Consider the following 27,992-nt stretch of genomic DNA (forward strand, 5'->3'; position numbering starts at 1 on the left):
TGCCCTTCCCTCTGCTCCACAGAGGGGCTAAATGAAGCTCTCCTCCCCCAACACACACTCTCCAGGGTGTAGCTGGAGGATAGGAAATAAATCTTTATTGTGTCAGTTGACAAGTCCCATGCCATGCCCCCCTCATGTCGTCTGTGCACCTGAGGCTGTGGGGGGCAGGAGTGGGCTAAGGCCCAGCTCGCCCTCTCTGCCCCCCGCTCCAGCTCCCAGCCCAGCAGTTAGGTCAGCAATGCCTGGCGCAGCATCTGCTTCTTCTGGGCTGTGAGGTGGGTGGGAAACTGGATGTCGAAGAAGATAAAAAGGTCCCCCTTCTTGGCAGGGTCCTCAGGCAATGGCATCCCCTCACCGGGCACCTTCTTGAAGTACTTGGGACTGAGACGGGAGGATGAACGAAAGCAGCTTAGAGCATCCCCCAGAGGCACCCTGCGGCAGGCCCCAGGCCACCACTCCTCACAAGCTCAGGTGTAGGGCGGTCCCCACAGCTGTCATGGGATGGCTCTTCTCAGACAAAACCAGTGAGAGGGGAGAGGAGACTGGCTTGTTCCAGACAGCTTCCTCCCTGAAAACCCATTTACATGGAGTCTCTGATGGAGAATTCCATAAATCTTGTTTTAGATATGGAAGAGAGGACAAGGAAGGAAAGGTGAGCAGACCCTGTTGGGGGTGGGGGATGCTGGGCTGCTTAGCAAAGCTTCCCATGCAGAGGACCCTTCTTGGAGACTTAGGGAATGCAACTCAGAACTCTAATGGAAGGTTCTGAAAAATGAAGGCAGCAAGGATTGCCCATCACCAGGAGCCTCTCACTTCTACAGTGGTTTCGTGCAAGTGAGAAAAAGGCCCTCCATTTGCCAGGCGAAGGCAGCCTACAGCTTGGCCAGAGTTGGAGCTGAATTTCAGTTCTATTTCATCCCCTTGTGGTGGGTGTATCAGGCCGACCTGACTGACACTACCCTAAGGCCCAGGCCAGCCCTTCTGCCTACTGGGTCCCAAGCAGATGGACTCACTGGATGATGTCATTGATGGGGATGTTGAGCAGACGGTCATCGAGGGTCTTTACCTCCACGGTGCAGCAGGTCAGAGCCTAGGGGATGTCAGGGTTGAAGGTGGGAGTGGGGAAGGTCACCATGGCCACTCTGTTTAGCAGGCATTTTTTGAGCCTATTCAATGCCAGGCCCTGAACTGAGCCTCAAGGAGACAAAAGGATGTTCAAGGACTAACAGTGATTGAGGCAGGTACCTGCCCCCAAGAAGTTCAGTCTGGTAGGTAAGACTGATGTGGATACATGTTTTGACAGAGGGAAGTAAAGGGGTCTGTGGGAACCAAAGAGAGGTCCCCAAACTATTCTGGGGTGGGACAGGAAGCCTCCTCAGTGGTGGTAGCTGTTGATAAGGGCCTTTAAAGCATGGGTGGGACCTTGACAATTAGACAAGGTGGGTGGACAGTGTTCCAGCATGAATGAGAATGGAGGTGTGAAAATGCACTAAAAAAGCAGGAGCTCTAAGTGGCATAGTGGCTGGAGTGCAGGGGATGAGACCAGCAGAGGCCAGATTGCAGAGGGCCTCGAATGCCATGAGAAGATGTTTGGACAAGAGTATAGCTCGGTCAGATGAGTGTGTGGAAAGACCTCTGTGGGAAGATCTTGGAGAAGGGAGGCAGGAAGGCCACTGAGGAGTCTGCCACACAGAACCAGGTGCGCAGACCCATGTGAGGATGAACAGTGGAGCAAGCAGAGAGATTTGGAGGTGGCATCGCCAGGACTGAGTGACTGACTGTGGGCAGGGCCGGGAAGGGGAGGCAGAGTCAAGGCTGGGGCCATCTCTCGCTTGGGTTGTAAGGGCACAGAGGGGCCATTTGTGCTCAGGAGATGGTGCACGGCACTCATCTCGTCCTGAGGGCCTGTGCCATGCACTGGGCCGAGTGAGGAGAGGCCTGCTTGCCTTGGGGCCACCTGAGTGGGGGCTCACTCTGCTGCCCACTCCCTGCTCCTCTGCATTGCCCACTCACCTTGCCCAAGGGAATGGAGTTCACAAAAAAGAGGTTGTCATTCTCCCTGCGGAAGCGAGGGTGCAGCTTCTCCTTCACGATGAAGATGATATTGGCTGGGATGATGTTGGGGCCCTAGGCAGGAGAGACCAAGGGGTGACAAGGACTAGTTGGCTGTGTGACATGCCAAGTTCCTGCCTCTACTGGTTTCCATGTCTTCATCTGAACAATGATGAGATTAGACCAGGTTTTCTGGAAAGGCCTCTTCAGTTTGGCTCCATAGCCCCTCCTCTGAGAAGCCTGCCCCGCCCCCCCATTACTTCTCCTCTACTGAGCATGCTCAAATACACGCGCTCAGCTGGAGTGGGACAGGCTTCCTCAGGTCGTGGGCACAGCACTGAGCTCATGTCAGATAACTGCCTGCAAGTCTCTGTCCTGCTAGGCCTCATCAAGTCACCAAAACTCTGCAGAGCACTCTTCTGGGCACTGGGGACAGAGCAGTCAGACTGGCCTCGACCCCTAAGGAGCTCACAGTCTGGTGGGGGAAACAGGCACACAGTGAGTCTTCAGCACACGCAAGGTTGTGGTACAGGGCACCCAGAGGTGGGAGCTCAGACTGGTGCTGACCCGGGAGGAGAGGTCAGGGGAGGCCGCCCTGAATGGGGAGCACTAGTGCTGGGTCTTCAAGGGGGTCTTTTGGAAGTAGATGTTTTATAGGTAAGAAAGGGGGCAAGAAGTGTGGACAGAGGAATTACTCTCTCTCGGCTCTAAATACACCATCATTCTGCCTCTTCTCAGGACTTAAGAACTCATACCTTGGACAATTTTATATTTTTACTTCAATAAATAGTTAAAATTAAAATATTAAACAGCATTAAAATTACTATTAATAAGTGGCTTCTGAGTAGCTCCTATAGTTGGGCTGTATTCAGAGAAGCACTAGAGATCAGGAAGAGCATAGGCAGTAAGACTGGGTTCTCCTCTCAGAGCTTGTACTCTTGGCCTGGCAGTCCCCTCCCTCTCTGGGCCTCAGTTTCCCACTCTGCAAAATGGGGAGAAGCCCTGGGCTACCCACTCACAGAGGCATTGTGAGGCTCTGTCCCTTGGAGGGGACATTAGGGATCATCTTGCCCACTAGACTGGTCCCCTACCAGACCAGGGCTCACAGGGGCAGGGAAAAGCACTGCTTTCTTCCCCTCTGTACTCCCACCATGGGAGCCTGGGTGACTGAGCCCTGACTGCCCTAGTCAGCTGCCTTCCCTCTCACCTGGTCCCCTTCCTTCTCAAAAGTGATCCGAGTGCCCTGCCTCCAGCCAGGCTTCACATCAATAGTGAGGATCTTGTCCTTGATGGTCGAGGAGTACCCATCCTCATTCAGCACCTGTAGTGAGATGGCAGGGGGAGGTTGGCCCCGGATTTCCCAGCTGGCTGTTACACACGTGAAAGATGCTCTGTGGGATCTGTGCCCAGGTTCAATCCTCTAGCAATGAGGACAACCTGCCCGAAGCCAGTCCCACTCCCACCTGCTTGCAGTGGAACCAAGACCTTATGATTCCAGGGTGGCAGGCATGTCATGGAGCTGGGGCCTGAGATGCCAAGCAGTCACCATGAGTTAATCAAGCCCACAACTCCAGCCCTATCAATCATGTGGTCCTGGCCACTAATGGACATGCAGTGAACATGCACTCAGTTCCTCCCTCCCACCCCAAGGTTCTGGCCCTGAGCCTCTGGGAAGTCTCATAATCTCAAAGGGAGAAAATCCACTGAGGTGAACATATCTGAGCCTCAACAGAAGCCTTCCTATTATGTCATCTGTCCATTCCCCAATCACATGCCTAGATGGGTACCATTTGTGGAAAGCATGGCCACAGTTGCCAACTCCTCTGCTAGGCAAAGGACATATGCAGGACCCTACTCGTGTGCCTAGCACGGGGACTTTGGGGACTGTCCCCCAGTCTACCCTCCATGCCCACACTGCTCCTTCTTAGTCATGAGGCCTACACCCTGATGAAACTCTAGAGGTATATGGTCTGGTCTTGCCCAGAGGTTAGGATTCACAGAAGACTCTTCCCATTCAGAGCCCAAACCTCCCTCAGAGATGGGGCTGAACAAGAAGTGAAACCTCCCAACCCAGTTAGGAATGCCGACCCTGGTCTGGTAGGAAGGGATCCCTGCACTAGGAAAGAACAGAACAGTTCTCTCAATTGTCCCTTCCAGACTTCAGATTCTAGAATTCGAGGATCCCAGGTCTCCGAAGCTGATTCCGTGGTTCTGTCAGAGATCGTACCAGAGGTCTCCAGGTAGGGTCAGGAAGGAGGTGACTGGTGGGGTTGGAAGGGACAGATGGTGGCTTTTTGTGGGAGCAAACCAAGTACTCACCCTTCGGGAGATCTTAATTTTCTTGGTGCAGCCAAAGAATAAATCCTCCAGGGATAGGTAGAGGTCTCGTTCAATTGGGGGATCCTGTTTCCTGACCCCTCGGCCCCGGAGCCCCCCAAAGTTCAAATCCACCTCACTTCCTTCTGTATCAAAAAATTCTGCAGGAGGTGGGAGAAAAACTGTATCCAGAGACTTGGATTCATCAACACCCCCTTCAGGCCCCAGGTGTGATACCCAGCATCCCATTTCACCTTGCTGATACAGTTTAGCCAGGCCAGGAAGCTGTCCTCAGTTGCAGATCCAATGATTAACGTGTCTGGCCACTCCCCACTGCTTCATTCCCATTGGGGACACTCCCTCACTTTCCTGATTCTCTCCCTGCCACCCTTCCAACTTGGGGAAATACCCCTCAAGGCTGGCTGCCTTGGGAGAGAGAGGGTGCCCTCTGGTGGCCGTCCCTGGTAGTGCCAAACACGACTCTGCTGTTAGCCTTATGTGGGGGGGTCACAGTATTCCAGTCTTCCCCACCCTTCCCCGGGCTCCTCCCACCCTTCACTTTCCAGCATCCCCCAAGACCACTAGAAACCCCAGACTCAAGTTTCTATGAAGTCAGCAATTAAGATGGGGGTGAGGCAGGGTTGGTTGCTAACAAACTTGGTCCCGAACCCCTCTTTCCTCAACTTATTTTGCTCCTGCCCAGTTCTACACCTATAACCCCTCTTGCTGCCCTGCCCTTCCCTTCTAGTGCAAAAAGCCCCTGTCCCTTGAAGTGCTGTGCAATTATTTGGCTTCAGTTTCTCCATCTGTGGGATGGGGTAATATTATGCCTGACCTGCCTTCCACCATTAAGATTAGACACCAAGATTATGAAGAAGAGGAGCTAAAACTTGCTGAGAGCTCACTATGCACTAAGTGCTCTTTCCATCTCTTTACATTATCTCACTGGCCCACAGAGGCCAAACAAAATTCTCACAGTCCCATAACTAGTAACAGTAGAGTTGGGATCTAAACCCTGGATGATTTGAGTACAGAACTTATGCCCTTAATACTATGCTTATTGCTAGACATGAAGCCCGCTGTAAACTGTAGTCAGGGGTTGCTATTATGACTTAAGATTTTTTGTACTCTGCCTCTCATAGTTAATGCAGTGGAATGAACTTCACAGGCTAGAATGGTACAATCACTTTAGATTGGAGAGGGCAAGGCATTGTCACATTATGTTCCCCTAAGATGTGATTGGTAATCGAGAGGCCTATGAATTACCTATTCCACTCCTGCACTGCTGAATTCATTTGTTCATCCAGCACCTTTGGAGTGCCAGGTTGTAGATCCCCCAAGAACTAGATTACAGGAAGCCTAGCCCCTTACCCTGCAGGCTGGGGACACAAGAACCCCTAGAGTGGAGCCCTGCAGTAGTATAGCTCCTGGGCACTGCCTGAGGGACCTCCAGACCCTGAGTTTGACCTTTCCTAATGAGTGATGCCCCCCTGAGCTCTGGTGTGGCTCCTCTGAACTCCTTCTTTTCCATGCACCTGTCCCTGGGAGACACAGGTCCATTGTATCGTAGTTTTCAGACTGCAAAGCCCATTTTCATGAACATTATCTCATTTTTTCATAATGACCTGTGAAGAATGGACTATTTCATCCATTTAATGGTGAGAAAGCCGACATTTCAGAGAGGTGAAGAGATTTGCCCAGAATCACACAGCTCACAAGTGACAGAGCATGGTTTTAAAACAAGGCCTCTGACTCCACATCCCTTGCTTTTTCCAGTATCACATGGAGTTTGTAAACTTATCTTCCTCTGACAGGTGAAGGCAGAGCTCTGACATGAACGGGCAGTGGGCTGTAGCCCACTTACCTTATTAACATGGAGAAAAGGTAGAGAGAACCTTTGAAATGCAGAAAAGCTGTCCTATAGCCAAGGAGAAGGGGCTAGGGGGTCGAGGAAACAAATCTAGACTCTCTGAGTTGCATGACTAGAACTGGAGCCAGGAAGACAGGTCCAGGTTAACTGTCCTTGCAAGATGATTCTGAGCCTCAGAACTGTTTGTCTGGGACCTGGGATCATCCACCTATCCACCCATCCAAGTACTCATCTGACTAACACACACCAAACAATGAAATCTTATGCAACTATTAACATGAATAAAGTAGATCTGTTTATAATATAAAATTAAATAATCTTCAAGATATATTAACTGAAAAAAATCAGTGGGCACAATGTGGTCCCATTTCCTTAACAACATAAAAGGCTTATGTAAAAATAAATATATGGTCATAAATGCATAGCAAATTTCTGGAAAGATACATACACTGTTAACTGTTAGTGGTTGCTTCTGGGGCAGGAACAGGGGACTGGAATTTATTTCTTCTTCAACAAATTGTTTTGTTGTTGGGTTTTGTTTTTTACCATGTACTATATATATTTCTTAAACAAAATAAAACAATTAAAAAAAAAAAGCATCTTTCCCAGCTATGTCCTCTACCAGTGAGGCAAGGGGGTAGGTAGGATCTCTTACCACCAAAGGGGTTGTCTCCTCCAAAGAACTCATGGAAAACCTTTTCAGGGTTGCCGTGGAAGACGTAACCAGTTGTCCACGGGGTCTGGGATCCAAACTCCAGAGGAATCCCGCCCTTCAGACCCTCCTCTCCAAACTTGTCATAGATGCCTCTCTTCACAGCTGTGGATATGTGTCTCCTTGAGGAGGGGTCCAGCCTTGGGGGCTAAGATGGCTGGAGGGCTGGGAAACAGGAGAATGTGGGGCAGAGAAGAAGGGGCAAAAATGCTATTTCTAAAGTGCCTGCTGCCTGGCAGTCTGGAGGAGGGAAACCCTAGAAAATAAGGGGCTAATTTCATTATGGGTCAACCGAAGCATGGTCCCATACCTAGGCGTGGTCCCATACCTAGACCAGAGTTGGGAAAGACTGGGACTTGCTGGAGGATGGGTGGGGATTGGAGGAGGGCTGGAGAGACTAAGCTCCAGGCTACTGTCTTGAGATTTGGTTTAACTCAGGCATCAAGCTACAGTCTTATCTGGGAAACAGAATCTTAGAACCTTGAAATTCTAGAATATAAAAATTCTAGAGCTTCCAAGTTCTGAAGCTTTGAAATTCTATTGTCTAAGGATCCTCCAGTCCTGAAAACCTGGGGCTGGAGAAATCTTAGTGATCTTCTGGCCATTCTTCTTCACAGTATCCATGATTATAGCCTTCAGGACAAACCCTTGGGGAAATCCATGTGGGCACTGTCCAAGGCCAAGGCAAGGAATCACACTTTCTCCACTCTCTGGTTTCCTTAGGAAGGAGATTTCCTAATTACTGGCCTCTCTGCCCCTTTATATGTATGCTGTGCTCTGACAAAAAGACATTTAGCAATTTGGTAACCTGGGAGGAATAACTGAGCATGCCTGCCTCTCAGTTTCAGCCTTCTTCCCTTGGCAGCAGGCATCTCTCTCACTCTGACCCTGCAGGGAATGGATGGGAGGAGGGGAGACTGGGCCCAGGTCCTGCCCTGCCGAGAAGGGGAGAGCACATCAGCCTACCCCGGGGACTCTCCACACCATGTCCTTGACTTCAGCTTGTGTCTACTGAGGAAGGCAATTCATTCTGTTTTCTTTCTCAGTTTGTTTAGATTTTGGGCAGGGAGGAGAAATGCTTACTCTCTTTTGGGCCCCCTCAAAAATCCTAACACTCAGGGAATTAAAGAATGATCTTAATGGAGAGGTGGGACAGAGGACATGTCCTGGAGTCACTCACGGTCACTCAGTACATCGTAGGCCTCTGCTATTTGCTTGAATGTCTCTGCTGAGGACGGCTCAACGGATTTCAGCGGGTGGTTCTTAAGGGCCAGTTTCCGGTACCTAGAGGGAGGGTAAATACAAGTCATCGCCGCTGCTCTGATCCTGGGGTGCAGACATGGTTCTGAGCTGGCTCTGCAGTCTGCTGCCTGGTTGGCCTCTCAGAGCTCTGATATTCCCAACTATAAATCAGCACTGTGGTGGCCAGGAAAACACACTGTTCAGATGCCCTTGAAGAGGACACGGTGTAGGGAACGTGGCTGACTGACAGCTCTGGGCATCTATGCTGAGGCTACACATGCCCCAAGCTGCTCCCAGCCAATGCCCATGTGTGGTGGGGACATTAGTGCTGGGACAGTAGTCCTCTGCTTGAGGACCATCAGCCTGGCTGAGAATTTCTCCAGCCCTGTGGCCCTCCCCACCCAGCCTTTCCTTCCTGCCCCACGTTCACAGGTGTCAGGCCCACCTGCACTGTGGTCTCCTCCCCTGTCCCCCTCACAAGTGCTTCCCCCAGTACATTTCTTGCACATCTAATTGTATTTTGGTGACTGAACTAATACCAAGCTTCTTGGTCAGATTAGATAAAACACGTTGCAAAGGGCCTGGTACTGAGCGGCACTCAGCCCCATCGGCCTCTCGTGGTCTCCCACCTCTGGGCGGTTCTTTCCCGCTTCTGTATCTACCCAGTCTCACGGCTCAGGGACGTGACAGGTGACACCTGCAGCACCTGAGTCTGTATCATCAGCGTCCCAGGAGGAAGAAACTGGGTGATTTGTGGAGAGTTTAATGAAGGACCAAGGTGTGGGAAGCCACAAGGGACAGCGCAGTGTCCCCAGGCCAGGTGCCCCAAGGCACCCCAGACACCCCTGTCCCTAGAGTGGTGAGAGGAAAGAGGCCACCAAAGATCCACAGGAGAGAAAGTGGATGGGGTGCTTAGCAGGAGCTGTAATCTTCCGTTAAGGGACAGATCCAACCTGAAGAGAGCAGGAAGGGAGCAGAGAATAAGTACCTCAGCCCCACTCTGCTCCTTCGTGATCTTCTGCCTTGTGCTCCCTTTTGTGGGGTGCCTTAGAAAGCCTGGGGGCCAGGAAATCTAGTGAGGCCAGCCTCCAAAGCGGAGGGCAGGATGTAGCAAGACAGGGCATTAGTACAGCCTCCTAAGTTGCTCAGTACGAGTGTGACCCCACATAGGCTCCGCTGGGTCAGCTCCTCTGCCCTGCTCACGCCTCCCAGGCTGGTGACCCAGATTCTGCCACCTCTCGTCTCACGCCACAGCTCTCCACGGACAGCTCATCATCCATCCCACGGCCGGGAGCACCACCCACTCACTGATGACTCCCACAGTGCCATCTCACCCCAGGCCACTTCCCTGAACGCAGACTTCTGCAACCAGCTGCCCACTCAGAATCTTCCTTCCAATGTTCCCCCAGACCCCACAAACTCCCTTTTTAAAAAATAAACATGTCACACAGCTAGCCCAAAACTGAGTACATTTCCATTCCCTAACTTTTCGCCACCTGTCCAGGTACTGAGGCTGGAAAGCAAAGCATCATCTTTGACTCCAAGTTCTCCCTCAGCCCTGCACCCCATCACATCAGTCACCAAGCCATGTTGGTTTTTTCTTCTAACCAATGTTCTGTCCCTGTCTCTTCATCCCCACACCTATTACAGAACCATGTCTTCCTGCTTCCAGTTTTCCCTTCTCCAGTCCATTGTGTGTGCGGCCATGCAACGCATCTCCCCCTGACCAAGTCACTCTCCTGCCGAAGTCCTTCACTGGTTCCCCCTTTGTTTTCAGCATAAAATCTACACGTCTCTAAGATTCAAGCCTGCCTCTCTCTGGTCTTCTCACTCATAGCTCTCCCTGCCTGCTCCCATGACCTCCTCGGCCCCTCTCACCACTCTCCATACTCTGCACACCGCCTGGCTTATGCCTTTTGACATTTTACCCTCTTCACCTGTACTGCTCACCCCTCTCCAGCCCCTCCCATCTCTTCTGGCAAATTGTTATTTGTTCTTCAACATTCAGCTTTGGGGTTAACTCCTCCAGGACGCTTTCCCTGACTACAGCCTCCATTGTAGATTAGATTCCCCTTCCTGCAGCCCTAGTGCCTTTGATGCAGTCCTTAGCATGTAGTGCTCCAGTTGTTTGTTGCTTAGTCTGTCTCTCCCACTAGCCCGGGAGTTTCTTGAGTTGCTGTGCCCATTTTCTGTGTCCTAGGCCTAGCACTGATCAGCAATGAGCAAATGAATGATATGAACTGTGTGTCTCCTAACACAGCCCATCTCACCATGGAACCCCTCTGACTTTTAGGCAACACTTCCTCTTACTGAGCTGAGTCTGCTGTTCTGCAGCCTCCTCCATCCACCAGGGTCCTGGCTCTGCCCTTGGACACCTTACAGAGAGAATCGGCTCTGTCCACCTTCAGAGACTTGAAGCTTTTTTTCTTTTGGTCAAAATTTAGGTACTCCCAATGGGAGAGTGCATTATACATGTGACTCATCCCTTAAGAGTTATTCCAGGGGAGAAGGGTTAAGGACTGTTATTTGAGACATACACAGTTTTTTACATCACTCTTTGTATGACATGACTCCAGATGCAAATCATTGCTGGGCATTTTCATGTTCATTATCTCATATAATCTCATTTTAATACCATAACAACCCTTACTTATTTTTCTAGTGATGAGAAAACTGAGGCTCAGAGAGATAAAGTAATTTTCCCATGTCACACAGCTAGCAGGTAGGAAAACCTGGATTCAGTCAGACCTGGACCTTTACAATCCTTAAATTGAGTTCATCTTTCTGCATTTCAACTGCCCTCCCTCCTTGTGACCTCTCCCTAGCCGGGTTGGTCCACTGGCCACAGTGGGTGACATCAAGCACTGTCCTAAATTGTTCTCTAATTGTTTTGTGAGTTTGTGTCTTGTTTCTCCCATCACACTGTAGACTCTCTCCATTTACCCTACTTAGGTCCCTTATAGCACCTTGCCAGTGGCAGGCAACTCGAGTAGGCATGGAGTGTAAATAATGGCTCTGCCATTTACCAGGCACATGGCCTTGGGACAATTATGGCACCTACCTCTCAAGGTTGTTATGAGGATTAAATGAAATAACGGAAGGTTCTCACTACCCAACCTGAATGGACTGAGTCATCCAATGAATAACCAAATCCATTCCCTCTCCTCTCTCCAGCCCACGACCCTGCTGTAAGCCTCATCTTTTGCCTTGATTATCATGACAGCCTCCAAACTCTCCTTCCAAAATAGGTTTCCACAAGCCCCATACTTCCCTTTTGTAACACACATGGCACTTGTGACTTAGTCAACACATGTATTCACCTAACAACTTCAGCTGAGCATTTGTCTGACTCACAATTATATCTCCAGCTGCTACCACTGCTTCAACTCATGTGATAGGCACTCAATAAATATTTACCAAAAAAAAATACCGTATTTTCGGAGAACTGTGCTGACTCCTGTCCTAGACTTTCTTAGAAATAGGCCACAAAGTCCCCAAGACTTGATGGAAGTATTCGGGTCAATGTAAAAAACCCACATGATGGCCAAAATAAAATTTCAACACACCCATCTGGCCAGGTCGCTCTTCTGTTTGCATCCTTTGTTTCTCCATAATATTCAGGATAGTTCAAATGTCTCCTTTGTCCCCATTTCATTGCTAGGAAAACCAGGGCACTCAGCAGACAGGACAGGGAGGGTAAAGGATGATGGATTGGGAACCCTGACCCAGCACAAAACTAGGATGTAATTATGCAGGAAGCAAGAGAAGAAACCAGATTTACCTTGTCTGCCCTAAGCTATACAGGAAAGCTTTGTTTGGAAGAGATAAGGGTGGGGCCTGCCCCAGCACCCCCATAAAGCCTCACTCCAACTTACGCCTTCTTGATCTGGGCATCCTCTGAATTGCGAGTGATCTGGAGCACAGAGTAATAATCCTGGCCCATGAATGGCTGCTGGCAAGGCAGTCGTTTGGTGGATAGTCCTGACTCCAGCAGGGCTGTTAGTCTGCATTCCTTGGTTGCTCCTGGCAACTCACAGGTGCACTCTGGGAGTTGTAGTTCTTCCTGCCTGAGCAAATGGCCTTCTCAGCTCTGCCTAATAGAGAGTGAATAGGGCTAGGAGTGCTGGGGCTGATTCTGTGACCCTGATAAGGGTCGCTCAACTCAGAAATCAGAATATTTTTTAAGGAGAGTAACAATTTGCTACTGGAGGTTACTTGGAATCCACAGATTGGATGACAGATAGTACAGGAGGTTCAATGCTGGTTTCCTTGTTTTGACAGATGTACTGTGGTTATGCAGGAGGGTCCTTGGTTTTTAGCAAATGCACACTGAAGTATTTAAAAGTAACGAGACATAATATTTGTGTTATTACTTAGGTGACTCAGAAAAAAATACAGCATATATAACCTGTGTCATACACACAGACACACATACACACACACATATGGAGAGAGAATGATAAAGCAAACATAATAAAAACTTAACGTCTGGGAGATCTAGTGAAGATATACTGGAATTTTGTCCTGTTCTTGAACTTTTCTGCAAGTCTACAATTTCAAAATAAAATATAACCAGAAAAAAATTACAAATAGAAAAAAATATAAAATATCTCCACAAAGACACTTATTCAAGAAAGCTTTACTTTGCAAGGCTATTGTGAGGACTGTGCCTGGCACAGAACTTATGCCCAATAGCTGATGCCACTGCCAACTTTTCAGGCCTGAGAAACCAGGCAGTTCTCCAAGGAAGTCACAAGGGGGCATCTGAAAGCCAAGGGACGAGGCCTCCTCAGAGCTTCCCTGGGGCTGTTGCGCAGTGATTGGGGGTTGTCCACCCTTCCTTACCCAGAATGCACTCCTCAATCCACAAGAGGAAAAGGCTTTGTCTGTTATAAGTAGGGCATTATTCCATTTATAGTGGGCAAATCTTTGGGGTACCTGAGAGCTAGGTGCTCCTTCTGTTTAGGTCTGGATTGTCAAGGGGCACTCCGTTACAGCAACTCCGGAGACCTATGAAGAGGGGCTGATGAATGTCAGGACAATGGAGAAGAGCGACTCCTGGAATGGGAACTCAGAGAAACACTTGCTATATGAACTCAGCCATACCCTTCCTCATCCTGTTTGCTTACTTCTTAGGTGTTCCTCCTGGAGCTCCTAGGATTCAGTGTTTCTGAGCTCTGGATATGTCCCTTTCAGGTCTACCTGACCCTATCACAAAACCACTCCTTGAACGAAATTGCTTTGGTCCCAGAGGCCTCATGGCCACATAGTATAGTGCAAGGAGCATAGGCCTTGGAGACAGACTGAGCAAGGCCCAAATCAAGGCTCTGGTACTTAATTTCTTGAGCCTTTGTTTCCTTATCTGTAAAATAGAAATAATACAGTTTTCTTGAGTGCTGTGAGGGTTAAATATATAAATACCTAAACACAGTAGATACCCAGTAAATTCTCAATGAATTACAGTATTTTATTTTCACAATTTGGGTTAAGCATAAGCAATAGGTAGAAAAAATGGGACTTAAGGTTAAGATAACTCTCTTATGACCCTTAGCAAATCACCTCATCACTTTGAGTTTCACTAATCGCATGTCACAGCCTGGTTATAAAGATTACCTGAAAATGTATCTTTAAGAACTCTGTGAATCATACTACTACCCCAGCCAGGAATTACCTTCTTCATTAAATAAATCCGGATCTTAGCTGACGTGGCTCAGATCAAATTTTGCATCTTCCAAGAAACCTTTCCTCTATTAATCTCTAAAATGCAAGTGATATGGTATTTATACTCTAGAAATTATTTAAAAAGAACAAGGTCTAAATGTACTGAAGAACGAACTCAGTGAGACTAAGTGAAAATAAACCATGCAATACATAATAATTCCATTTGTACTTTAAGAAAAAAAAGTGACCCTGTCATACCCTTACTTAAAATCCTTCGGTGGTTCCCCTCTGCCAGCCAAGTGAAGTTCAAGCTCCTTCCCTGGCACTCAAACCCCTTCACTATTTGGGCCCTACCTTATCTCCTGTAGGCCAGCCTCACTCTGGGTACCACCTATGACAAAAGTGCCTTTCACCATATTTTCTTCTAGGTCTCAAACTTTGGGGTTTTAATAATCATCTGTAGGGCTTGTTAAACCACTGATTATGGCCCCATCCACAGAACTTTTGATTTAGGTCTGAGGTGGAGCCCAAGAACTTCCAACAAGTTGTCGGGTGATACTGACGGAGCTGTTGCAGGGATCGCACTTTGACAGCCACTGCCTCTATACAGGTATGATCCAACTTCATCACCTGGGTATGGGCTTTCGACCCATGCTGGTTTGCCTGGGACAAACAGCTGCATGTAACACAAAACCCCAGTCTGAGGAGAACTGGAATGGTTGGGAATCCTACCTGTAGAAGAATCTTTCCCAGCTTGCTGCTTATGGGACATTTACTGCTACCATCAAGCAGTCCTTCTCTATGGCCAGGCCAACAGGGAGAGTCTGAGAAAGGCCTTCTATCAGATTGACTAGTTTCTTGCTAAACTAAGAGTATTTTAAAAGTTTTTCAAATTCAGAGTCCTCCAAACATATTCTCTTTATTTCTTTCAGAGAACAGACTTTAGTCCTCTGATCTTTGTAAATATTTAACACAACCAGTGTGAGATCAAACTGTAAGCATCCAATCCTTGCCCTGTGGCTGGGGTAAATTTAAAAGAGGAGGTGATGAGGCAAATGCAGTGACCACATCTCAGCCTCTTACTCTGTTCAAAGTAGGGCTTATCATGGAATGATAGCTCCACACGGCCAATGTAGTTTTCTGTGCCTTCCAAAGGGTATCCAAGACAATAAAGGGCCATGGTCCTTGGAAAGGACTGATAAAGTTTCTGTTCATTGTTGATCATGACCAATCTTTTTCATTAACTGGAACTCCTCTTTCCAAGGGGTCAGAGGTCAGAGAGCTGATAGCGTCGCACAAGGCCATCTCGACAGCATGTATAGATCTGCTTCTCCCATGTGGCTACCTGGAACATAAGGATTGACAGCTCAAAGGAAGCCTGGGATTCTTGCATTTCAAAAAGACAGACTTGTCATTAATCCCCACTAGTATAAGGGAGTATGAGAAGTTCTATTGACTCCAAAGGCAAGACAATAATTACATCCATTATACATATTTAAAAAAAATCTAGCCAGGGACAAGGGCACTTAAACTAGCTGGCCAAGTGGAGAGCAAACCCATTGGTGTTCTCTATGGCTGAGTGCAGAAACTTCCTGTACCTGGGAAGGAGATGGTCCATAGATGGGCCTGGGTATCACTGAACCTCACAAAATTGTATCCAAAGATGTTCTCAATATGTGCCTTTTTTTCTGAAGATTTCATCAACTTCTCAAAGAAGTCTGAGCCTCAAAGAAGGTGGAAATTTAGTGGAAATAGCATGAGGGCTTGAGTTGGCTTCCTCTCACATTTGCTAATATGTAGCTGTGTGACCTAGGGCAACTTTTTAAGCATGGGGGCCCCAATTTCCTCATTTGTAAAATGAAAATGATAATGTTAATTCACAACATAGAACACTGTGCAAGTATTTTTAAAAATGAAGATCCATATGCATCTGTCTGTTACAGGGCAATTTATATAGAATTATCCCAATTATGTACAAACTAAAGATAAAACTGCTTTACTTAAATACATAAACACAAAGATGTAATTGAAAATTCTCCAACAGTCTTGAGAGGTATGTGCCAAACTGTTAATGCTAGTTTCTTCTGGAAGGAAGAATGGAATTAAAAAGATCTTAAAGGGGACTTCTAAGTCTGTATAATACTGTATTGTTTGAATTTTTATAGGTATATGTTGTTTTTAATACATTAACTTTTTAAAAATTATTTTTAAGAATATGAATTATAATACCTACACCTCAAGAATGGTAATAAGGATTAAGTGAGATAATGTATGTAAGACATCCACCACCATGTTTGGTCAAGAAATATTACTTCCCCTTTCATTTTTCTCTTTCTACCCTAATCAAATGAGATAGTCTTGAGCTTTTAATAATATTAATAATAATAATAATATTATTAGTTAATATAGAATATTTTTAATCTACAAAGAGCTTTCACATGTGTCATCATCTCATTATTATCCTCATTTTACACATGAACTGGCACACTGGGGAGGTAAAGCAGCTTTGGGAGAGGTGTAAAGATGACACATGAGAATCACTCAGCCTGGTCTCCTCTCAGGTCATACCTTGTATACAGGGTCACAGTCAGCCCCAGTGAGCTCAAAGACATAGTCTAGGTCTTGCTGGACAATGAAACAGCTTCCATCACCTAAAAGGCAGGGAGAAAATTTAGATAACTGAAGAGAAAGCTGCCTGCAAAGGAGTTAAAAAAAAAATCTGTATCTTAGATTATTTCTGTACATCACTAGCCCAAAGATTGCTATAAGACCCAGAATGGTAAACAGGTCTCATTATATGGGCCAAATATGAGGACGTATACTGGCCATTTGGAAGGCTGGGCTGGACAGGATTTAAAGGCCAAGTACAAATTCAGTGGGAAGAAGGGATGTCTTTGATTAGCAATGCCTGCCAAAGGCACAGAGCAAGCAACTGCAGCTTATGTATCTGTTGCAAACTTATCCTAGACGGTGAGTTTTAACACAGAATTTGCCTATATAAGCATTTTCCTTAAGAAAAATGTATTCTCCCAAATTATTCTTCAGTCTATAAACTTGACAATATATATTAGGTGAAGGAAGAAAGTTATGCCAAGAAAATAAAAAGTTTATCTAATTTTTAAACTTAATTTTCTCAGAACATGGACAAATGAAACAGGATAATCTATAAGATGCTGAATAAGGTGATTTTTTTTTCATGTTGTTTTACTTAATATAAAACTAGTACATGCTCATTGAAGACAACTTTAAAAGAAACAGAGAAATGAAAAATCACCCATAATCTACCAAAGTTAGTGTTAACATTTTTATTTATTTTTCCATTATTTTTTTGTGAAAATTCTTATTTTACATGGCTGAGAGTATACTGCATGAAAGAATATCTTCATGTATAGTTTTTTTAATGTATTAAGATTATGACTTTGTAGAGAAACCTGAAAAAGAATCAAAAGATATTAATTAACCTTTTCAAATTTTTTGGAAATCTGAAAAACTGCTTTATGAAATTATCTGTTAATCAACTTCATTTTAATTTATCTATTAATCAATCTATATTCCAACCAGTAGCATACAGAAAGACTTTATCCTTTCTGGTATTACTATTAAAAATATTTTCCAAAAAAGAATCTTAATTTTTTAAACACACATATAGAAATAGTGACAGGTAAAATAATATGATGTTTATCATGCTTTAAAATATAAGGGTTGGGAATTGTAAGGGAATGGACAAAACAAAATGAAACAAGATTAGCCATAAATTGGTAAGAGCTGAAACTGGATAATGGGTGCAGTGGGTTAATTACAGATACACCTTTGTATCTGTTTGACAATTTCCAAAATAAAAAGTCTTAAAAATGGTTTATTCTGGCATTTCAATCTCCTTCCTAATACATCGAAGAGTTTCAAAGGACCTCAAAGATCATCTATTTCCAATTTCCAAACTAGTACAGAATTTGTCTACAGCACCTTGCAGAGCAGTCAGCCAGGCTTTGCTTGTCCATCCCCAGAGTTTGGGTGCTCACCACTGACCACCAACACCAGCTTCCTTCTTTACAAAACAAAACAGCTTTCCTTATATTGAACTGAAATGTAGCTCTTGATAACTTACTTTTATTGGTCTTAGGTTTTGTCTTCTGAAAACAGTTACAATTTTACTCTTTGCCTTTATATACAACAGAAGTTATGCCTTTCCTTCTTTCCAGTAGAAAAGCATTACAGAAAGTACAGGGCCCTGAATTAGCTCTGTTCCACATTACCCTTCCTTCACTTTACATACACACACCCTTGTATTAGAGATGTGAATATTTTTTTATATGTCCTAAAGGTAGGACAAGGGAGGTAAGAAATGCAGAGGCCTGGGGCACCCTTCATGCTAGTTCTCAGGGATACTAAACTCTGTTACTTCACAGCTGCCACTGAGGCATAAAGAGTCTCACACACTGCAACATGGCTCTTGGTTTGAAGTTTACATTGCTCCTATCTCCAAATCTCATTTTCACCCAGAGTGGGAAACCAACCATAATCTTTTATCGGTTTCTCACCCTTACTATTTCAGCAAGGAAAAGTGACGTCTACTATTGAACTCCTTTTCTCTCGTCTCAAAAAAAGTATGATTACCATAGTTCTTCTGCACTCAGGTTTCTGTATGCATAAGCCCCAGCTCTATTCCCATTCCCTTTGGGAAGCCATTTTTAACCATCCCATATAGTCAACTCTTTCCCCATCATCTCTTGTTACACTCACTACTCCTTTGATACTTCAGCATATCTTGCCCTGTAGCATGATTCTACTTTTTGTGGTTGTGTGCCTTGTCACTGGATCATGATAAGGCATACTTTTTAGGAGGCCTTATAGGGCCAAGGGGTACCCACAGGATTAAGAAGAAACTATTATTTATGGAATGTCTATGATTAAGAAGAAACTATTATTTATGGAATGTCTACTTGATATCAAGTACTTTACATATGTTATCTCAAAGACAACTGAGACTTACTGAGATGGTTTACCAAAGATCACAGAACTATTAGATTAACCACATACAACTGCCATTTTTCTAAATCCAAAATGGTCAAATATTAGGAATTTCATATGGTTGAATCCAATAGTAAATGATGGAGTAAGGATTTAAACTACTGATTAGCTGTTGTCAGTTTCGGTCCAAAATCTACACTTTTCCACATCAAGCTGCTGCCCAGTAAGTAAGGCCTAAGTAGGAGTTCAGGTTTAGAGCTATGGATTCTAATCATTAAGAGCCAAAACCATGAAAAAGTCAGTCCTTGAGGAAGCATGGAAAAGGAAAGGAAAAAGGAAAATGGCTGAACTCTGGGAATATCTCTGGTTAAGGGATGGCAACAAAAGTAGAAATAGCAAAAGGATTCAAGATCTACAAAAACTCAGTACACCAAGAACCAGGGGAAGCACTTATAAACATAAGCTACTGAAACAGGGAAAGGAGAAGTAATAGGAGAAAGATCAGGAGGAGATTAGTTAGTATCACCAAAGTGAAAGAGGCTAGTGATTTTTTCTTTTTTGGTAACATTAATCTACAATTACAGAAAGAACATTGTTTACTAGGTTCCCCCCTTCACCAAGTCCCCCCCACATACCCCTTCACAGTCACTGTCCATCTGCGTAGTAAAATGCTGTAAAATCACTACTTGTCTTCTCTGTGTTGCACAGCCCTCCCCGTGCCCCCCCCAACACTATACATGTTAATCGTAATGCCCCCTTCCTTTTTTCCCACCCTTATCCCTCCCTTCCCACCCATCCTCCCCAGTCCCTTTCCCTTTGGTAACTATTAGTCCATTCTTGGGTTCTGTGATTCTGCTGCTGTTTTGTTCCTTCAGTTTTCCTTTGTTCTTATACTCCACATATGAGTGAAATCATTTGGTACATGTCCTTCTCCGCTTGGCTTATTTCACTGAGCATAATGCCCTCTACTTCCATCCATGTCGTTGCGAATGGTAGGATGTTTTTTTCTAATGGCTGCATAATATTCCATTGTATATGTACCACCTCTTCTTTATCCATTCGTCTACTGATGGACACTTAGGTTGCTTCCATATCTTGGCTATTGTAAACAATGCAGCGATAAACATAGGGGTGCATCTCTCTTTTTCAAACTGGAGTGCTACATTCTTAGGGTAAATTCCTAGAAGTGGAATTCCTGGGTCAAATGGTATTTCTACTTTGAGCATTCTGAGGAACCTCCATACTGCTTTCCACAATGAATGAACTAGTTTACATTCCCACCAGCAGTGTAGGAGGATTCCCCTTTCTCCACAACCTCACCAACATTTGTTGTTGTTTGTCTTTTGGATGGTGGCGATCCTTACTGGTGTGAGGTGATATCTCATTGTGGTTTTAATTTGCATTTCTCTGATGATTAGTGATGTGGAGCATCTTTTCATGTGCCTGTTGGTCATCTGGATTTCATCTTTAGAAAACTGTCTATTCAGCTCCTCTTCCCATTTTTTAATTGGATTATTTGCTTTTTGTTTGTTGAGGCACGTGAGCTCCTTATATATTTTGGATGTCAATCCTTTATCAGATCTGTCACTTATGAATATGTTATCCCATACTGTAGTATACCTTTTCGTTGGTTGGTTTGATGGTTTCCTTCGCCGTACAGAAGCTTTTTAGCTTGATACAGTCCCACTTGTTCATTATTGCCTTTGTTTTCCTTGCCCGGGGAGATATGTTCATGAAGAAGTCACTCATGTTTATGTCCATGAGATTTTTGCCTATGTTTTTTTCTAAGAGTTTTATTGTTTCATGACTTACATTCAGGTCTTTGATCCTTTGGAGTTTACTTTTGTGTATGGGGTTAGACAGTGATCCAGTTTCATTCTCCTACATGTAGCTGTCCAGTTTTGCCAGCACCATCTGTTGAAGAGACTGTCATTTCCCCATTGTATGTCCATTGCTCCTTTATCAAATATTAATTGGCCATATGTTTGGGTTAATGTCTGGAGTCTCTATTCTGTTCCACTGGTCTGTGGCTCTGTTCTTGTGCCAGTACCAAATTGTCTTGATTACTGTGGCTTTGAGTATTCCTTCTCAGGATTGCATTGGCTATTCGGGGTCTTTGATGGTTCCATATGAATTTTTGAACTATTTGTTCCAGTTCATTGAAGAATGCTGTTGGTAATTTGATAGGGATTGCATCAAGTCTGTATATTGCTTTGGGCAGGATGGCCATTTTGACGATATTAATTCTTCCTAGCCAGGAGCATGGGATGAGTTCCATTTGTTAGTGACCTCTTTAATTTCTCTTAAGGGTGTCTCATAGTTTTCAGGGTATAGGTCCTTCACTTCCTTGGTTAGGTTTATTCCTAGGGATTTTATTCTTTTTGATGCAATTGTGAATGGAATTGTTTTCCTGATTTCTCTTTCTATTAGTTCATTGTTAGTGTATAGGAAAGCTACAGATTTCTGTGTGTTAATTTTGTATCCTGCAACTTTGCTGAATTCCGATATTAGCTCTAGAAGTTTTGCAGTGGAGTCTTTAGGGTTTTTTATGTACAATATCATGTCATCTGCAAATAGTGACAGTTTGACTTCTTCTTTATCAATCTGGATTCCTTGTATTTCTTTGTTTTGTCTGATTGCCATGGCTAGGACCTCCAGTACCACGTTGAATAACAGTGGGGAGAGTGGGCATCCCTGTCTTGTTCCTGATCTCAGAGGAAAAGCTTTCAGCCTCTCGCTGTTCAGTATGATGTTAGCTGTGGGTTTATCATATATGGCCTTTATTATGTTGAGGTACTTGCCCTCTATGCCCATCTTGTTGAGCGTTTTTATCATGAATGGATGTTGAATTTTGTTGAATCCTTTTTCAGTATCTATGGAGATGATCATGTGGTTTTTGTCCTTCTTTTTGTTGATGTGATGGATGATGTTGATGGATTTTCGAATGTTGTACCATCCTTGCATCCCTGGGATGAATCCCACTTGGTCATGGTGTATGATCCTCTTGATGTATTTTTGAATTTGGTTTGCTAATATTTTGTTGAGTATTTTTGCATCTACGTTCATCAGGGATATTGGTCTGTAGTTTTCTTTTTTGGTGGGGTCTTTGCTTGGTTTTGGTATTAGGGTGATTTTGGCTTCATAGAATGAGTTTGGGAGTATTCCCTCCTCTTCTATTTTTTGGAAAACTTTAAGGAGAATGGGTGTTATGTCTTCTCTGTATGTTTGATAAAATTCCGAGGTAAATCCATCTGGCCCAGGGGTTTTGTTCTTGGGTAGTTTTCTGATTACCGATTCAATTTTGTTGCTGGTAATTGGTCTGTTTAGATTTTCTGTTTCTTTCTGGGTCAGTCTTGGAAGGTTGTATTTTTCTAAGAAGTTGTCCATTTCTCTTCGGTTTTCCAGCTTGTTAGCATATAGGTTTTCATAGTATTCTCTAATAATTCTTTGTATTTCTGTGGGGTCCGTCATGATTTTTCCTTTCTCATTTCTAATTCTGTTGATGTGTGTTGACTCTCTTTTTCTCTTAATAAGTCTGGCTAGAGGCTTATCTATTTTGTTTCTTTTCACGAAGAACCAGCTCTTGGTTTCATTGATTTTTTTCTATTGTTTTATTCTTCTCAATTTTGTTTATTTCTTCTCTGATCTTTATTATGTCCCTTCTTCTGCTGACGTTGGGCCTCATTTGTTCTTCGTTTTCCAGGTTCAATAATTGTGACTTTAAACTATTCATTTGGGATTGTTCTTCCTTCTTCAAGTGTGCCTGGATTGCTATATACTTTCCTCTTAAGACTGCTTTTGCTGCATCCCACAGAAGTTGGGGCTTTCTGTTATTGTTTTCATTTGTTTCCATATATTGCTGGATCTCCATTTTAATTTGGTCATTGATCTATTGATTATTTAGGAGCGTGTTGTTAAGCCTCCATGTTTGTGAGCCTTTTTGCTTTCTTTGTAGAATTTATTTCTAATTTTATACCTTTGTGGTCTGAAAAGTTGGTTGGTAGGATTTCAGTCTTTTTGAATTTACTGAGGTTCTTTTTGTGGCCTAGTATGTGGTCTATTCTGGAGAATGTTCCATGTGCACTTGAGAAGAATGTGTATCCTGTTGCTTTCGGACGTAGAGTTCTATAGATGTCTATTAGGTCCATCTGTTCTAGCGTATTGTTCAGTGCCTCTGTGTCCTTACTTATATTCTGTCTGGTGGATCTGTCCTTTGGGGTGAGTGGTGTGTTAAAGTCTCCCAGAATGAATGCATTGCATCCTATTTTCTCCTTTAATTCTGTTGGTATTTGTTTCACATATGTTGGTGCTCCTGTATTGGGTGCATATATATTTATAATGGTTATATCCTCCTGTTGGACTGACCCGTTTATCATTATGTAATGTCCTTCTTTATCTCTTGTTACTTTCTTTATTTTGAGGTCTATTTTGTCTGATACTAGTATTGCAACACCTGCTTTTTTCTCTCTGTTGTTTGCATGAAATGTCTTTCTCCAACCCTTGACTTTTAATCTCTGCATGTCTTTGGGTTTGAGGTGAGTCTCCTGTAAGCAGCATATAGATGGGTCTTGCTTTTTATCCATTCTATTAGTCTATGTCTTTTGATTGGTGCATTCAGTCCATTTACATTTAGGGTGATTATTGAAAGATATGTACTTATTGCCATTGCAGGCTTTAGATTTGTGGTTACCAAAGGTTTAAGATTAGCTTGTTTACTACCTTACTGTCTGACCTCACTCGCTTATTGAGCTGTTATAAACACAGTCTGATGATTATTTCTTTCCCTTCTTTTTCCTCCTCCTCCATTCTTCATATGTTGGGTGTTTTGTTCTGTGCTCTTTTTAGGAGTGCTCCCGTCTAGAGCAGTCCCTCTAAGATACCCTGTAGAGGTAGTTTGTGGGAGGCAAATTCCCTCAACTTTTGCTTGTCTGGGAATTGTTTAATCCCTCCTTCATATTTAAATGATAATCATGCTGGATACAGTATCTTTGTTTCAAGGCCCTTCTGTTTCATTGCACTAAATATATCATGCCATTCTCTTCTGGCCTGTAAGGTTTCTGTTGAGAAGTCTGATGATCCCCTGATGGGTTTTCCTTTGTAGGTGACCTTTTTACTCTCTCTGGCTGCCTTTAATACTCTGTCCCTGTCCTTGATCTTTGCCATTTTAATTATTATGTGTCTTGTTGTTGACCTCTTTGGATCCCGTCTCTCGGGAGTTCTGTGTGCCTCCGTAGTCTGAGCAACTATTTCCTCCCCTATTTTGGGGAAGTTCTCAGCAATTATTTCTTCAAAGACAATTTCTATCCCTTTTTCTCTCTCTTCTTCCTCTGGTACCCCTATAATGTGGATATTGTTCCTTTTGGATTGGTCACACAGTTCTCTTAATATTGTTTCATTCCTGGAGATCCTTTTATCTCTCTCTGCATCAGCTTCTATGCATTCCTGTTCTCTGGTTTCTATTCCATCAATGGCCTCTTGCATCTTATCCATTTTGCTTATAAATCCTTCCAGAGTTTGTTTCACTTCTGTAATCTCCCTCCGAACGTCTGTAATCTCCCTCCGGACTTCATCCCTTCGCTCTTATGTATTTCTCTGCAGCTCTGTCAGCATGTTTATGATTTTTATTTTGAATTCTTTTTCAGGGAGACTGGTTAGGTCTGCCTCTGCAGATCCTTTCTCAGGTGTAACTATCTTGGTCTGGATCATATTTTTTTGCCTTTTCATGGTGATTGCAGTGGCTGTAGGCAGGTTGCGGGTGTGTCAGCTGGGAGAATAAAGTCCTTTCCTGCTTGCTGGATGCCTTGCCCTTCTCCGCTGCCTGTGATGGCTACCTGCACTCCTGGAGCAGCCACCGGATTAATCTCCTAAGCTGCTGTGGGCGGGGTGTCTGTCAGAGCAGCGCGGAGCCCTGCAGGGAGTGGCAGGCATGCCAGATGTGCTCCTCTGTGTTAGCGGCGACCCTGCCGGGCAGCTGTGTAACAGCAGTGGCCTTTGGGTCTGGCCTGGGCGGCTGTGCATTGAGCTGGGATTCAGGTCAGCTTCTGGGAGCACGCCTGCTCCCTCTGGCTCCGCTGCCGGTGCGCGCGGGGCTTTTCCGCGCAGGCTTCTACCGGGCTCTGGCTTCACTGCCGCCGGTGCGCGCAAGCTGCGCCCGGGCTGTTTGGTCGCGCCGCTGCAGGCTAGCCCTGCGGTGCACGGATCTGCTCTCGGTTCCTTCTAGCGCTTCCGCCCCCCGGCATGCGCTCCCACTCTCCTGCTACTGGGTCCATGTGTCAGGGTCCACACCAGTTGGACTGCCTAGTCCTGTGAGGGGCTTCAGAGCTGCACTGCCTCCATTTAGGGTGTCTAAGTTTCCCCAGTATTCCCAGCTGCCGGGACTTCATCCAGCTATGGGGTCCCTGTCTCTTTAAGACTTGCAGAAAGCACTCGCTTTTCTTTTGTCTCAGGGGCGCCGGGACCTGCCCACAGGTTTTGCTTTTCCATTTCTCTAATATCCAGCACCCCGTGCACCTTGTGTCTGTGTTCCAGGTGCGGATTTCTAGAGCTGGTTGTTTAGCAGTCCTGGGCTTTCACTCCCTCCCCGTTCTGACTCCTTTCTTCCTGCCGGGTTTTGAGGTGGGGGAGCGTTCAGGTCCTGCCTGGCCAGCTTGTATCTTACCCCCTTCGTGTGATGCTGAGTTCTTGCAGATGTAGATGTATCCTGGCTGTTGTACTGCATCCACTGGTGTCTCTTTTAGGAATATTTGTATTTATTGTATTTTCATAAATATTATATGTTTTGGGGAGGAGATTTCCTCTGAACTACTCATGCCGCCATCTTCCCATGATCCTAAGAGGCTAGTGATTTTAAGAAGGGCATAACAGTAACAGAATTCGTCAGCACTAAGTCATGAAAGATGAAAAATATGTTCATTCATTCAACAAACACTTGCTGAGAATCTTCAGTCCTGTGCAAGAGCTGGGGATGCAGTGATGAAGAATGTGTCTGCCCTCAAGGAAACTTTGAGACTAGTGGATAAGACGGGCCTGTATACATAAATGCCATCGGATCTAGCAAGAAACTCATCATTGGTGTCCTTCAAGATGGCAGTCTGACTAGAGGGAGGGGGATGGAAGCTAGACTACAGCAATCTCAGGGAAGAGAGCAGCAAGGCAGCAGAGGGAATCAAAGAAAAATGGTCACAATGAGCAGTGACAGCAGCATCAAGGAATGCTGCCACTAGCTTACGCCAGCTGTCCCCTTACTAAGGCTCTGTGAAGGGTACTGCTACATCACTAAACTGCCTCCAAGACATGAGGGAGAAAGAGGTTGAGGGCAAGCAAGTACAGGGAGCTAGAAAATGATGTCTACAGATTCCTGATTACTCTCTGTTACTGTCTTGAAATCCTGAAGGAGAAGGACTAGGGAAGTAAGACACCAGTTTTGACAAGGTGAAGGGTACCTACCTACATCAGACAGATGGCCATGGATGTACAGACACTACTAGCTGCCTATTCATCTATTTCCCTGCCCTTCCCTGCCCTCTCCAATAACAGAATCCCAAATTGTTTCCAGTAACAGGTGGCACAGGGCTACATCTGATTAACCAAGCCAATTATGGTAATTTCATTCCCCTGCCAGTGACTGCTTTAGGCCTGGGCATAAATCTGAACTGTGGCCCATGGGGTATGAGAGTAAGTCTGCTGGGCTGCTCCTGAGGAAATTTCCCTCATTCTCAAAAGGGATAAAGAGTACCCACAGTTCTGTGGGGATGAGAGCTGCTGCACCTACCCTGCACTGTGGCCAAGACGGAACAAGCCTGAGGACAAAAGCTGGGCATGCTAGAGACAATAGCACCAAAAGCTGGAAAAAAAGCTGGACTCTTCATTTTCTTTCTTTTTCCTCACTAAAGCTTTTCCTTATTTTTTAAATTTAAAAAAAAATCTGTATTTTACAATAAGCTTAGATTAACAGCAAAATTACAAAGATAGTATAGAAAGTTCTTATATACCCCTCAGCCAGTTTCAGTTTATACTTTTTTGCATTTTGTATCTTTACTTTAATGTCCTAAATCCTATCCAGAAACACTGATTTAGCTGTCACATTTCCTTAGTCTCCTTGGTTGACTTAATTTTTTAATTACTAAATTAATCTAATATGGAACCACAATAAACCTGAACTTTTTGTAAAGTGAAGTAGTACCCTTCCCTAATTATTGGTGGCATTTTCAGTTGTGTATTCTGTTACCAACAACGAAAAGTATCCTAACTGATACACTGAAATATTCAGCTAAGGTGGTCGTATAATCCAAGCCTCCTCACTTACATCATTCCTAGTAAGAATTTACAGTGTCTCTTAGTGGACACCTTGTTCCATGCATTTCTTCCAACCCCACTCTTGAACTCCATCCCAAATATTTTGTTCTGGCTATACCAAGGTACTCACTTTACCTAGATTATGTATATGAAGCATATGGCATAGAAGATGCCTAGTAAATGATAGATCCCTTCTTTTTGCCCCTCTTCCTTCTGCACACTCCGTAACTGTGGCCTTCACTGTTCATCTTTACATCTCCAGCTAGTAAAATATTCATGAGCTTACATGTCACCTAGTCCATGAAGACATCATGCAGCATTCCTATTACTAATAAGAGTTCTACATATTCCCATATAGTCTTCTGCTGCAGCACTTATTAACCTGTACTCAATCACATGTCCACATGTCTGTCTGCTTTACTCTGAGAACCTTAAGGACAGAAACTAACAGATTATTACCGAACCCTCCATGTGTGCAATAAATGCCAATACATTTACTCTACCAATGACTACAGAGCACCAACTACATAGCAGACACTGAGCTAAATGCTGGGGATAAAATAATGGCTAAGGATAGTTACTATTCTCAAAGAGCTTGGATTAGAGGGGAACATAGACAATTATGATGTAGGGTGATAAGTACTATGTATAATCACTGTATGCCAAAGAATTGTGGGGGACCATGCCCCTAGCCCAGCCATGGGCCCATCAGTCACTTAAACCTATGTTTAATGAACTACATGGAACCATCTCTCTTCTTGGTCCCTGGACCCACCTTGACTAGCAATGAATCCATCTCTGAAACTCAGCAGGGACAGAACCGGTGCTCCTGATCTGTGGATGACTTGTACTGGAGCCCTAGAATTCAGAGTAAAA

The 27,992-nt window shown here is 44.7% G+C and overlaps 2 protein-coding genes across 4 annotated transcripts in view; both read right to left on the reverse strand.

Moving 5' to 3' along the window:
- Positions 1 to 78: 78 nt before the first annotated feature.
- DNAJB13 (DnaJ heat shock protein family (Hsp40) member B13) lies at positions 79 to 27,946 on the reverse strand. Of its 3 annotated transcripts, XM_073216023.1 has the most exons (9): positions 27,892 to 27,946; positions 16,422 to 16,504; positions 8,131 to 8,234; positions 6,894 to 7,055; positions 4,372 to 4,529; positions 3,260 to 3,373; positions 2,014 to 2,127; positions 1,014 to 1,090; positions 79 to 381 (listed from the first exon to the last, which is right to left on the reverse strand). In XM_073216023.1, exons 2-9 carry the CDS (start codon positions 16,463 to 16,465, stop codon positions 228 to 230), a joined length of 927 nt encoding a protein of 308 aa, XP_073072124.1. In that variant the 5' UTR covers positions 16,466 to 16,504; positions 27,892 to 27,946; the 3' UTR covers positions 79 to 227. The 3 variants fall into 3 exon arrangements, with proteins under 3 accessions (XP_073072124.1, XP_017508749.1, XP_073072125.1); XM_017653260.3 differs by lacking the exons at positions 16,422 to 16,504; positions 27,892 to 27,946 and adding an exon at positions 12,068 to 13,070; XM_073216024.1 differs by lacking the exons at positions 8,131 to 8,234; positions 16,422 to 16,504; positions 27,892 to 27,946 and adding an exon at positions 7,261 to 8,120.
- Positions 14,754 to 27,992, reverse strand: part of PAAF1 (proteasomal ATPase associated factor 1) — a 41,683-nt gene continuing 28,444 nt past the window's right edge. Inside the window, exons 10-12 of the mRNA XM_037026241.2 lie at positions 27,892 to 27,974; positions 16,422 to 16,504; positions 14,754 to 15,198 (exon numbers count right to left, since the gene is read on the reverse strand). Of these exons, the coding sequence (XP_036882136.2) occupies positions 15,121 to 15,198; positions 16,422 to 16,504; positions 27,892 to 27,974 (244 nt within the window). The 3' untranslated portion in view covers positions 14,754 to 15,120. The remainder of the gene's footprint in view (positions 15,199 to 16,421; positions 16,505 to 27,891; positions 27,975 to 27,992) is intronic.

Source organism: Manis javanica, chromosome 11 (assembly GCF_040802235.1).
Source record: "Manis javanica isolate MJ-LG chromosome 11, MJ_LKY, whole genome shotgun sequence".
Classification (NCBI taxonomy): domain Eukaryota; kingdom Metazoa; phylum Chordata; class Mammalia; order Pholidota; family Manidae; genus Manis; species Manis javanica.

Coding starts and splice junctions, on each gene's coding strand:
- DNAJB13 (XM_017653260.3), bottom strand. CDS start 12,135: ATGGGCCAGGATTATTACTCTGTGCTCCAGATCACTCGCAATTCAGAG. Junction 8,235..12,067: donor GATGCCCAGATCAAGAAGGC/GTAAGTTGGAGT, acceptor CCCTCCCTCTAG/GTACCGGAAACTGGCCCTTA. Junction 1,091..2,013: donor ACTCCATTCCCTTGGGCAAG/GTGAGTGGGCAA, acceptor GACATCCCCTAG/GCTCTGACCTGCTGCACCGT.